Source organism: Salmo trutta, unplaced genomic scaffold, assembly GCF_901001165.1.
Source record: "Salmo trutta unplaced genomic scaffold, fSalTru1.1, whole genome shotgun sequence".
Lineage (NCBI taxonomy): Eukaryota > Metazoa > Chordata > Actinopteri > Salmoniformes > Salmonidae > Salmo > Salmo trutta.
The window spans coordinates 3,611,010-3,623,689 of record NW_021822992.1 but is presented as its reverse complement, the minus strand read 5'-3'; the positions used below and the strand labels follow the sequence as shown (position 1 = coordinate 3,623,689).

Below are 12,680 nucleotides of genomic sequence, written 5' to 3'. Positions count from 1 at the left end.
CCATTACTCAGTGTTGGTCAATAAACCCACAGCTTGAGGGCCATTACTCAGTGTTGGTCATTAAATCCACAGCTTGAGGGCCATTACTCAGTGTTGGTCATTAAACCCACAGCTTGAGGGCCATTACTCAGTGTTGGTCATTAAACCCACAGCTTGAGGGCCATTACTCAGTGTTGGTCATTAAATCCACAGCTTGAGGGCCATTACTCAGTGTTGGTCATTAAATCCACAGCTTGAGGGCCATTACTCAGTGTTGGTCATTAAATCCACAGCTTGAGGGCCATTACTCAGTGTTGGTCATTAAATCCACAGCTTGAGGGCCATTACTCAGTGTTGGTCATTAAATCCACAGCTTGAGGGCCATTACTCAGTGTTGGTCATTAAATCCACAGCTTGAGGGCCATTACTCAGTGTTGGTCATTAAATCCACAGCTTGAGGGCCATTACTCAGTGTTGGTCATTAAACCCACAGCTTGAGGGCCATTACTCAGTGTTGGTCATTAAACCCACAGCTTGAGGGCCATTACTCAGTGTTGGTCATTAAATCCACAGCTTGAGGGCCATTACTCAGTGTTGGTCATTAAATCCACAGCTTGAGGGCCATTACTCAGTGTTGGTCATTAAATCCACAGCTTGAGGGCCATTACTCAGTGTTGGTCATTAAATCCACAGCTTGAGGGCCATTACTCAGTGTTGGTCATTAAATCCACAGCTTGAGGGCCATTACTCAGTGTTGGTCATTAAACCCACAGCTTGAGGGCCATTACTCAGTGTTGGTCATTAAATCCACAGCTTGAGGGCCATTACTCAGTGTTGGTCATTAAACCCACAGCTTGAGGGCCATTACTCAGTGTTGGTCATTAAACCCACAGCTTGAGGGCCATTACTCAGTGTTGGTCATTAAATCCACAGCTTGAGGGCCATTACTCAGTGTTGGTCATTAAATCCACAGCTTGAGGGCCATTACTCAGTGTTGGTCATTAAATCCACAGCTTGAGGGCCATTACTCAGTGTTGGTCATTAAATCCACAGCTTGAGGGCCATTACTCAGTGTTGGTCATTAAATCCACAGCTTGAGGGCCATTACTCAGTGTTGGTCATTAAACCCACAGCTTGAGGGCCATTACTCAGTGTTGGTCATTAAATCCACAGCTTGAGGGCCATTACTCAGTGTTGGTCATTAAATCCACAGCTTGAGGGCCATTACTCAGTGTTGGTCATTAAACCCACAGCTTGAGGGCCATTACTCAGTGTTGGTCATTAAACCAACAGCTTGAGGGCCATTACTCAGTGTTGGTCATTAAATCCACAGCTTGAGGGCCATTACTCAGTGTTGGTCATTAAATCCACAGCTTTAGAACCCTCCCATGGGTTCCTCAGTGTCTCATTAGAACCCTCCCATGGGTTCCTCAGTGTCTCATTAGAACCCTCCCATGGGTTCCTCAGTATCTCATTAGAACCCTCCCATGGAATCCTCAGTATTAGAACCCCCCCCCCCCCTCCATGGACCCCTCAGTGTCTCTGAGAGTGAAACAGACTATTGTTGACATAACTACTCCTCATCAGTGAGACTGGATCACTGGGGAGACGTGTGAAAAACCCTGGGGTTTTATTAACATATGTATATAGATCCTGAACCCAAACACACCTCCCACTGGGGTAAAACAATAGTCATTTTCCACACCCGGGAACCAAAACTCGTCTGTCAGGAGAGACTGAAAACAATTGGGACCCCCAATGGACCACAGCAGGAGTCATACATGTGGTTAGCATACACACCTGGATTTGTGGTCTGATATATTCAGAATGAGGATTTAGGGTGAAAAACAGGTATTCTTTGACAGAGTTTTGTCCCAAATACACCAGGCTACGGACTCATTTGAGGTCCAAATCACAGTTTTCAACCACCACAGAAATACACTGAAGCAGGTCCAGGTTTGGGCTCAGACAGCTATGGCTAGTAATTGATTATATTATTTTCTCCTACTGACTGCTCCCCCTGGTGGTTGTGAGAGGAAGGAGCAGGCTGAAAGTGTCTTGAACAGATCCAACTCTACTGTGGGGAAGAAGAAAAAACATTACAACATTAAAACAGTAAAACAACATTTAAAACAACATTAAAACAACATTAAAACACTAAAACAACATTAAAACAACATGAAAAAAACATTACAACATTAAAACAACATTACAACATTACAACATTAAAACAACTAAAACCACAGAACAATGAGCCATATATTTTGTCGGAAGTATAAATGTGAAGTATTTGGTTGGCGTTTCCACTCACTACCAAATACGGTAATGGAGGAAGTCCAGTGGCCGGCAGTGAGAGAACATGGAACGAAATGAATTTATGCCAAAATTCTGCTCATTTTGAACTCCAAATAGTTTTATGTTTCCAAAACTAGAATCAATAACAAACAAAGTGTACTGCGTTTTGTAGACTTTAACCTTTGCCAAAGTTTTTTTGTTTGTTGTTGAATGGTGTTGTTTAGGAGTGCAAACGAGAAATTCGTTTTTTTCTTACACATGGGCACTTCACAGAGTAGGCGTTCCCTAACGGAAATATGCAAATAAATGCTAGAACGCACCAATAGAATCTCAATAGCTCTTGCTTGGCTCTGCCCACCTCCTCTCTGCCCACCTCCTCTCTGCCCACCTCCGTGCTTGGCTCTGCCCACCTCCTCTCTGCCCACCTCCTTGCTTGGCTCTGCCCACCTCCGTGCTTGGCTCTGCCCACCTCCTCTCTGCCCACCTCCTTGCTTGGCTCTGCCCACCTCCGTGCTTGGCTCTGCCCACCTCCTTGCTTGGCTCTGCCCACCTCCGTGCTTGGCTCTGCCCACCTCCGCCCACCTCCTCTCTGCCCACCTCCTCTCTGCCCACCTCCTTGCTTGGCTCTGCCCACCTCCTCTCTGCCCACCTCCTCCTCTCTGCCCACCTCCTCTCTGCCCACCTCCATGCTTGGCTCTGCCCACCTCCTCTCTGCCCACCTCCTCTCTGCCCACCTCCATGCTTGGCTCTGCCCACCTCCTCTCTGCCCACCTCCTCTCTGCCCACCTCCTTGCTTGGCTCTGCCCACCTCCTCTCTGCCCACCTCCTCTCTGCCCACCTCCGTGCTTGGCTCTGCCCACCTCCTCTCTGCCCACCTCCTCTCTGCCCACCTCCTCTCTGCCCTCTTCCTTGCTTGGCTCTGCCCACCTCCTCTCTGCCCTCCTCCTTGCTTGGCTCTGCCCACCTCCTCTCTGCCCACCTCCTCTCTGCCCACCTCCTCTCTGCCCACCTCTCTGCTTGGCTCTGCCCACCTCCTCTCTGCCCTCCTCTCTGCCCACCTCCTCTCTGCCCACCTCCTCTCTGCTTGGCTCTGCCCCTCTATGATTAATTTGCTCCCATTTGGAACAACAGGCTTTGGTCTATCTTGGGTTAGTTATAAAAAACATTTTAGCTAAAATAGTTACTGCATGCATACTGCAAATGTCTTTATGACTCAAAAGTACAACATCTGCACGTTTAACCAGACTGACACCCTCATCAGCAGGGAGGGAAATTAACACCAGCCGAATGCTGGTAGAGTTTGGCTGATATAATGTCTGTTATTACCAGCCAAATTGGCTGGTTTGTCACTCAGTTCAATCCAAAGCCTACATGCAAAACAACGTATTTTGTGTGTTATAACATTACATGCTCATGCGTTTTCTATGTATTATCTTCATTATTATCGGGAAGATAATGTGGGTATCCACCCAGCCAGCCACCTTGCTCATGAGTTACTACTATCTGTTATAACCACGTTTCTATCTTGAACCTGAAGACAGGAACTTGTGAATGCTGCTTTTCCCCCCTGTTATTTCCCCCTTTGTTATAGATATAAAAAACCGTAGGGTGAGCTTGTATAACCTCAAAAGACCCAATAGCTGTGTTGCATTTGCTGATAGCAGAAATTTGAGAGCAGCAATTAAAAGCAATAAAATCAAGGAATAGTCTTTTGGTAGAATTGAATTTTAAAAAAACAGTGTATTGATCATAAGAGGTATTGATTTCACAAGATCTCGTGTTGATTGGATCAGATGACGCAACCAACGAGAGGACAGACGAGATGTTGTGTTTTTAAGGGGGGTTTCCGCACCACATGACCACCTTTTCATTCCCTTCTGCGTAGCGACGCTAGAGTGTGTACCGGAGCTTGCCTCGGCACACATTTTATTATCAAAAAACAAAAAAAATATAAAAAAATTAAAAACCACACACAGGGAAGAATATTTTTGTAAGAAAAAAAAAAAATACATCTCGGTGAAGCAGGACTAACAAAGTAACCCGTCGAAAAATAGGACGAGATTTCGAAGAGAAGGCCTTTTTTCCCCTTTGATAACATTGTTGAAGGCGTGGGTGATTTCATACTGATTAGCTAGCTAGCTAACTTGAGAATTATTATTATTTGTATTTTTTTAAAAGCAGGGTTTTTTTTGGTCGATATCGCAATCTGTTGTTATTGTAACGTTAACTAGTCGGTAGTTTTAAGAATATTGTAGCTAATAGCAACTTTGTTCGAAAATAATTTCCTCAGAAGCTAACGTTAGCTTGCTAGTAACTAGGTAGCAGAATTAGCTAACCGGCCCGCATTGCTTTTTCTTTTTTGGGGCCTAAGTGCGAAATCCCTCTAAAAAAACATTTATTTTTTTGTTGTTTAACAAATAACAAATCTTCGGTGTCATAAGACAGTAGACGTTAACCTGACAACGTAACGTGTTTTAATTAACCCTCCCGTATTTTTTAAAAAACATTTAAAAAACCAACACGGTCCAAAAGTAGTAGACATGAATCCAAGCGCACCGAGTTACCCGATGGCTTCCCTGTACGTCGGCGACCTGCACCAGGACATCACCGAGGCCATGCTGTACGAGAAGTTCAGCCCCGCCGGGCCCATCCTCTCCATTCGGGTCTGCAGGGACATGATCACACGGCGATCTCTAGGATATGCCTACGTTAATTTCCAACAACCAGCCGATGGTAACTATTGATGGATTTTGTTTTTAATAAGAAGTCGTTTTTTTTATCGTAATGATATGGATGCCACCAGTATAAAAAAATATATATATATATAACGTGGCTCGCACGTTCACGTTGCACCAAAAAAAATAAAAAATGTCAAGCCAGGGTGATGAATAACATCAAGTCTAGTACATATTCATGCGTTTCGATTTCATAGACCTGGTTTCAGTTTAGCAAAGCTACGTAGGCCAACGAGTCTCTTTTCAGTGGCCTAATTTGCTGTAGTGTTGGGTTCAATAATTAATTTGGGAGTATCGGCTGCATCACCGCTAATATATGGTCTTCTCTCAGACGTCACACATACAATGTAGCAGTTTCCTTCAACAACATTTTAATCTGATATGTTTCTAGCTGAACGTGCCCTGGACACCATGAACTTCGACGTCATCAAAGGGAGACCTCTGCGTATCATGTGGTCTCAGCGTGACCCTTCCCTGAGGAAGAGCGGAGTGGGCAACATTTTCATCAAGAACTTGGACAAGTCTATTGACAACAAGGCCCTCTACGACACCTTCTCAGCTTTCGGAAACATCCTATCGTGCAAGGTAGTGCTGAGAGAGAGAGACGCTTCTGTCTGTGTGTTGCTGCCATATGCTGTGTTGTTCAGCATGTCCCCCCCTTCCAAAAAAAAAAGATGGCAGCAGTGTTGATTGAAATGTGTGTTTGAGTTTGTTGTTTGGTACGCATGATGTTGGTTTTTTTAAACCACTGCCTGTGCTCTCCGATGTCCTTTCTCCAAGGTGGTTTGTGATGAGAATGGCTCAAAGGGATATGGCTTTGTGCACTTTGAGACCCAGGAAGCTGCTGAAAGAGCCATTGAGAAAATGAACGGCATGCTGCTCAATGACAGAAAAGTGTAAGTGTGATCGGGTCCTTGTGAACTCGGGACGTAGTCGATAATAGATGGGGGGGGGAGATACCTAGTCAGCTGTCCGTTAGCGGTAAAAGTGCAACAGTAACTCAACTGTACAGAAAATGTAACTCGAGTTGTAAATGTGAACAGTTTTTTTTAATATATTTTTTTAAATTTCAACTGGATTTGTTTTCGTGTGAGTTCTAACTTTAATCTTACTAACTCAGTTTTTATGTTTTTTCTTCAAGTGTGAACTAATATAGAGCTGTTGCTCTGTAGCCTTGTGCTTCTCTACTCACCGTATACTCTTCCCTCTTCCCTGGGGTTTAGTCAAAATGGTGGTAACAAACATTACCAAGCTCATGTTTCTGCCCCCCCCCCCCCCTTACAGAACTGGTATCCCTTTCTACACATTATGCAACTAACAATATTATTTTTATTAACATAAAAAATAGGTTCGTCGGACGCTTCAAATCCCGCAAAGAGCGTGAGGCCGAGCTTGGAGCCAGAGCCAGAGAGTTCACCAATGTGTACATCAAGAACTTTGGCGAAGATATGGATGATGAGAAGCTGAGGGAGCTGTTTGGGAAATATGGTAAGTGTCGACCACGCATTGTTGTGTGTTACACCCCCCCCCTCCAGGGATGTGTTCATTAGGAAGCAAACAGTACCAAGCAGGGAGGGACCTACCTGATTTTATGTCCTGATAACAAATGTTCTGTCACTGTACTATAATGAATCTAGCCCAGATTGTCGATTTTGTTTTAACTCTTGTAGTAAAACGTCGGTTTCCGTTGAATTAGAATTTGATGCCGTTTTTGTGTTGGACCCTATTGTTCCAGGACCGGCCCTGAGCATCAGGGTGATGACGGACGACAGCGGGAAGTCCAGAGGGTTCGGCTTCGTCAGCTTTGAGAGGCACGAGGATGCTCAGAGGGTGAGTTTGGGCTGTACATTTCCTTATTATCACTATCTGGATGTTGAATGAGAGTTAAGTGTCATGGAAGACAGCGATTTTATTATGACCTCAACGGGACCACCTGTATCCGTATCTTCACCAGGCTGTAGATGAGATGAACGGGAAGGATTTTAACGGCCGCCAGGTCTACGTCGGCCGCGCCCAGAAGAAAGGAGAACGCCAGACGGAGTTAAAACGTAAATTCGAACAGATGAAACAGGATCGTATGACCCGGTACCAAGGGGTCAACCTGTACGTCAAGAATCTGGACGATGGCCTCGACGACGAGCGTCTGAGGAAAGAGTTCTCTCCCTTCGGTACCATCACCAGCGCCAAGGTAACCTTTCCGAAGTCGAAAATAAGGGAGAACGGCACACACTCTAGGAGCTCAGGTGCAAACATGTAATATCAAACGTTTCATCAGGGTATCCTGATGAAGACAGCTTGGCTGTTGAAACATTGGATATTAACATTTTTGCATCTGAGCTCCTAGATTGTGCGGTTCTTCCTTATTTTCATGTTTTCTGCTCCGCCGGCACCTCGCCTTTTATAGGTGTGCGTTTTCTTTTTCTTCTAGAACCTTCCTAAGTCGACATCCACCCTCTGATTGAAACCATTACAGTCGTGGTGGTGGTGGTACGCTTGTTGCCCCCGTCTTGTGTGTCTACAGCCCCTGTCATTTTTTGGGTCCTTTTTTTATCTAATGTACCTCTTCTTCTCTCTCTAGGTGATGATGGAGGGTGGTCGAAGCAAGGGCTTCGGCTTCGTGTGTTTCTCCTCGCCAGAGGAGGCCACCAAGGCCGTGACGGAGATGAACGGCCGCATCGTGGCCACCAAGCCGCTGTACGTGGCGTTGGCTCAGAGGAAAGAGGAGCGCCAGGCTCACCTCACCAACCAGTACATGCAGAGGATGGCCACCGTCCGGCCCGTACCCAACCCAGTCCTCAACCCCTACCAGCCTGCACCTCCCTCTGGTTACTTCATGGCCGCCATCCCACAGACACAGAACCGCGCTGCCTACTACTCCACCAATCAGCTGGCTCAGCTGAGACCAGGCCCACGCTGGGCCACCCAGGGTGTCCGACCACAACGTAAATAATAACATAACTACCATTATTTTTATTTAGTCAACAAGTTTCACTCCGGATTAGAGAACACTCGATTCTCCATCCAGGAAGTTGTTTGACGTTTTTAATTGTTCCCTTCTGTTTTCAGACTTCCAGAACATGCCCAATGCCATGCGTCCGTCCGCCCCCAGGCCGCAGACCTTTGGTGCCATGAGGCCCTCGTCCTCCCAGGTGCCCCGGATGATGGCCGGCCAGAGAATGGGTGAGTTTAACTGGTTGCTCTGCGTGTCCCTTTTTCTTTCTTCTTGATTTTCACAACCACCTTTCATCTTGCTACCAGTTAACCCGATTGTTATACTGGTCTGTTAAGGATTTAAGCCTTGAGACGTGGATTGTGTATGGGTGCCATTCAGAGGGTGAACGGGCAAGACAAAATATTTAAGAGCCTTTGAACAGGGGTATGGTTGTAGGTGCCAGGTGGCACTGGTTTGTGTCAAGAACTGCAACGCTGCTGGGTTTTTCCACACTCAACAGTTTCCCGTGTGTGTTAAGACTGGTCCACCACCCAAAGGACATCCAGCCAACTGGACACAACTGTGGGGAAGCATTGGAGACAACATGGACCAGCATCCCTGTGGAACGCTTTCTACACCTTGTAAAGTCCACGTCCTGATGAATTGAGGCTGTTCTGAGGGAAAGGGGGGGGGGGTACAACTCAATATTAGGAAGGTGTTCTTAATGTTTTGTACGCTCACTATGTCTCGAAATAAATGAATCTGTCTCTTGGATGTTGACTGACTTCCTCCTGTCTCTCTCTCTGTCTCTCTGTGTGTGTCTCTCTCTCTCTCTCTCTCTCTCTCTGTGTGTCTGTCTCTCTCTCTCTAGCCACCCAGGCCCTGGGCCAGCGTCCTGCCGGTGCGGCGGCTGCTGCAGCCCCAGTGAGGATGCCCCAGTACAAGTACGCAGCAGGTGTGAGGAACCCCCAGCAGCACATGGCTAGCCAGCCCCAGGTGCCCATGCAGCAGCCTGCTGTCCATGTCCAGGGACAGGAGCCTCTGACGGCCTCCATGCTGGCGGCTGCTCCTCCTCAGGAACAGAAGCAAATGTTGGGTGAGTCTCCTGGTCGCGTCTCTCTTTTTACCGGCCTTCCGTTCTCCGTCTCCTGGTCACGTCTCTCTTTACCGGCCTTCCGTTCTCCTTCTCCTTCAGTTAAAGGTTGCTTTTTTCTGTATTGTAATGTCAGGAAAATGTCCCTAATATATCTGTAGTAATCGTGGAATGATAGTGTTTTACAATGTTCCTTACCCGGGCAGTGTTGTGGATTTGCTGATATTCGTCTATTGATTTCTCCCGCCATTTCCTGGTTGTTAAAATTCAAATAGTTTGGCAAACTTCGATTTATGTGATAAAACAAACAGTCATCGTGTAGAGAATCATTGTATCGTCTAAACCGCTGTGAAATATATTCTCAATAACCCAAAATATTGTATTTTCAGTTATTTGAAGCTTGTGCACAAAACCGAAAGTAAAATAAGCAACAATAAAAAACTTAAGAACAGGAAGTATAGAAATAGCGACATAGAACATATCTACCTCTTCTTAGACTGGCTTCCGATGAGAATGACAGATCTATAACACCCATTTCTATGTGAATTTGGTCTGGTCGCCCCCAAAAAAGTTATCGTTTGCAGTTTTTTTAAAAGACGATCAAACATATTTTTATGTGCTCTTTGTCAATGATGTTTTCTGTACAAATGTCTGAACATATGAATTTCAGTGATTTTCTTATATATTTTAAAACTGAGACAAGAGCCCAACCTTTCCATCATGAACAACTGAAGAAGAAGCATTTATTGGCCAAACTGGTGGTCCTGAATGGTCTGGTGACCCCTCTTTTTTCTGGGTCCTTTACTGATGCTGAATTCTCTCTCCTCCTCTCCTCATTCTCCAGGTGAGCGTCTGTTCCCTCTCATCCAGAACATGCACCCCAGCCTGGCTGGAAAGATCACCGGCATGCTGTTGGAGATAGATAACTCTGAGTTGCTCCACATGCTGGAGTCTCCCGAGTCTCTCCGCTCCAAGGTGGATGAAGCTGTTGCCGTGCTGCAGGCTCACCAGGCCAAGGAGTCGGCCCAGAAGCCCACCAACCCTGCTGGAGTCCCCAGCTAAAAACCCGGTAACAAACTCATTTTAAACAATGTAAATGTTGTATTATTTAAGCTGTTTTTAAGTGTTACATCAATGTTAAGTATGCTACTAATGTTAACGTGTGTTTTTTGTGTTGTTTCAGAGACGGTAATCTTTAACTTGCTTCACCGAAGAAAATGATAGAAAAAATTTAAACATGGGGGGAAAAAACGGAAAACTCTGAAAACATTGCAAAATTAATAAAGTATTTCTTTACAAAAAATGAATACACAATCTGCCAGGTCTAGAGAAGATTAAACTAGGCCTTGTTATTAAAAGTACAAAAGTGGACAAAAAAAATTGCAAAACCTTCTAATTATTGAAAAATGTTTGACAAATGTGACCATAAAAAAAATAAACATTCCATTGTTGTATTTCCTCTTCCAGTACTCAGAATATCAACCTGTGTTCAGAGATGAGATAGCCGAGTACTTTGAAAAGTCATTTGGATTGAAAACTGCTTAATAAAGATATCAAACACTTAAAATGGCTGCCTTTTTTTTCCATGAGCTGGTGCACGAAGGTTCATCTAACCTCTTTGTAATTGTCATTCACATTATAGTCGTTCTAAAAGGCAGAATTTATTAAGGATAATGAGCAATAGTTGTTTTTCTACTTTAGTGCACTGTAAGTCGCTAATGGAAACACTGACCTGTACTTTTGAGATAATGGGTATTGCAGAGCACTGGCATGGAGTGGCAGGAGCTGTGGTCTGCCACTAGGTGGCGCTGTAGTTTACAGAAATAATGGAAGTGACTCGTGAATGTGTGATTTTATAGCTCCAGCTGATCACCAGTTGCCTTAAAACCTCCCAAATATGGTCTCTGTAAACAAATTAGTTTTTTTTCTTCTGAGGTGACCAGCAATATTAAAGGCAGATGTGTTACTGGTCAGCCAGTGATCTTACACCTGTCACCCTCCACTCCAGGGCTCTGAATGACTGGTCGACCTGTCAGCCTCCACTCCAGTCCTCTGAATGACTGGTCGACCTGTCACCCTCCACTCCAGTCCTCTGAATGACTGGTCGACCTGTCACCCTCCAGTCCTCTGAATGACTGGTCGACCTGTCAACCTCCACTCCAGTCCTCTGAATGACTGGTCGACCTGTCACCCTCCACTCCAGTCCTCTGAATGACTGGTCGACCTGTCACCCTCCACTCCAGGGCTCTGAATGACTGGTCGACCTGTCACCCTCCACTCCAGGGCTCTGAATGACTGGTCGACCTGTCAGCCTCCACTCCAGTCCTCTGAATGACTGGTCGACCTGTCAGCCTCCACTCCAGTCCTCTGACTGACTGGTCGACCTGTCAGCCTCCACTCCAGGGCTCTGAATGACTGGTCGACCTGTCAGCCTCCACTCCAGTCCTCTGAATGACTGGTCGACCTGTCAGCCTCCACTCCAGTCCTCTGACTGACTGGTCGACCTGTCAGCCTCCACTCCAGTCCTCTGAATGACTGGTCGACCTGTCAGCCTCCACTCCAGTCCTCTGACTGACTGGTCGACCTGTCAGCCTCCACTCCAGTCCTCTGACTGACTGGTCGACCTGTCAGCCTCCACTCCAGTCCTCTGAATGACTGGTCGACCTGTCAGCCTCCACTCCAGTCCTCTGACTGACTGGTCGACCTGTCAGCCTCCACTCCAGTCCTCTGACTGACTGGTCGACCTGTCAGCCTCCACTCCAGTCCTCTGACTGACTGGTCGACCTGTCAGCCTCCACTCCAGTCCTCTGAATGACTGGTCGACCTGTCAGCCTCCAGTCCTCTGACTGACTGGTCGACCTGTCACCCTCCAGTCCTCTGAATGACTGGTCGACCTGTCACCCTCCACCTCCATGCTGTGCTGGCTGTCCTTACCTTAACCATCCAACCGCCGGGCCGGGCGAAACATCATGACATGTTACGTAGCCATAGTAACACTGACAGGGCATTTCCTGACATCTCCGAGATCCAGGATTCATACAGGCTTTTTTTAGTTCAATGTTCTAATTCAACTGTTAAATGCTTAAATAATGACAAAACACTGTTATATATGTCAGGAACGTTGTGTATTTAATGTTATGATCTGCGAAGACTCCAAGCATTAACTCGTGAATTATGGAGAGCTCATGAACTCAGGTGTAAAACAAACTCCTATTATTATACTGAATGTAGGCTACCTGTTCTACTGGTGTTCCTGTGTGTAGTACCGCCTCGGCTGTGTGAGGGTAGGCTACCTGTTCTACTGGTGTTCCTGTGTGTGTAGTGCTGCGTGAGGGTAGGCTACCTGTTCTACTGGTGTTCGTGTGTGTAGTACTGCCTCGGCTGTGTGAGGGTAGGCTACCTGTTCTACTGGTGTTCCTGTGTGTGTAGTACTGCCTCGGCTGCGTGAGGGTAGGCTACCTGTTCTACTGGTGTTCGTGTGTGTAGTACTGCCTCGGCTGTGTGAGGGTAGGCTACCTGTTCTACTGGTGTTCGTGTGTGTAGTACTGCCTCGGCTGTGTGAGGGTAGGCTACCTGTTCTACTGGTGTCCGTGTGTGTAGTACTGCCTCGGCTGTGTGAGGGTAGGCTACCTGTTGTACTGGTGTT

The 12,680-nt window shown here is 46.3% G+C and overlaps 1 protein-coding gene and 1 non-coding gene across 2 annotated transcripts; both read left to right on the top strand.

Annotated features, from left to right (window-relative positions):
* Positions 1-4,102: 4,102 nt before the first annotated feature.
* Positions 4,103-10,601, top strand: LOC115187898 (polyadenylate-binding protein 1). Its single transcript, XM_029746952.1, has 11 exons — positions 4,103-5,007; positions 5,401-5,594; positions 5,790-5,905; positions 6,358-6,497; positions 6,739-6,839; positions 6,964-7,197; positions 7,588-7,951; positions 8,076-8,189; positions 8,813-9,037; positions 9,879-10,103; positions 10,218-10,601. Exons 1-10 carry the CDS (start codon positions 4,815-4,817, stop codon positions 10,094-10,096), a joined length of 1,899 nt encoding a protein of 632 aa, XP_029602812.1. The 5' UTR covers positions 4,103-4,814; the 3' UTR covers positions 10,097-10,103; positions 10,218-10,601.
* LOC115187960 (small nucleolar RNA SNORD72) lies at positions 9,655-9,739 on the top strand. Its single transcript, XR_003876177.1, has one exon. It is a non-coding gene; the product is annotated as a small nucleolar RNA SNORD72 (small nucleolar RNA).
* Positions 10,602-12,680: the final 2,079 nt, after the last annotated feature.

Excerpts from the sequence above, each read along its gene's own strand:
- LOC115187898 (XM_029746952.1), top strand. The coding sequence starts at position 4,815 with ATGAATCCAAGCGCACCGAGTTACCCGATGGCTTCCCTGTACGTCGGC. Across the intron at positions 6,840-6,963 it reads GGCACGAGGATGCTCAGAGG|GCTGTAGATGAGATGAACGG; the intron begins GTGAGTTTGGGC and ends TATCTTCACCAG. Across the intron at positions 7,198-7,587 it reads GTACCATCACCAGCGCCAAG|GTGATGATGGAGGGTGGTCG; the intron begins GTAACCTTTCCG and ends TTCTCTCTCTAG.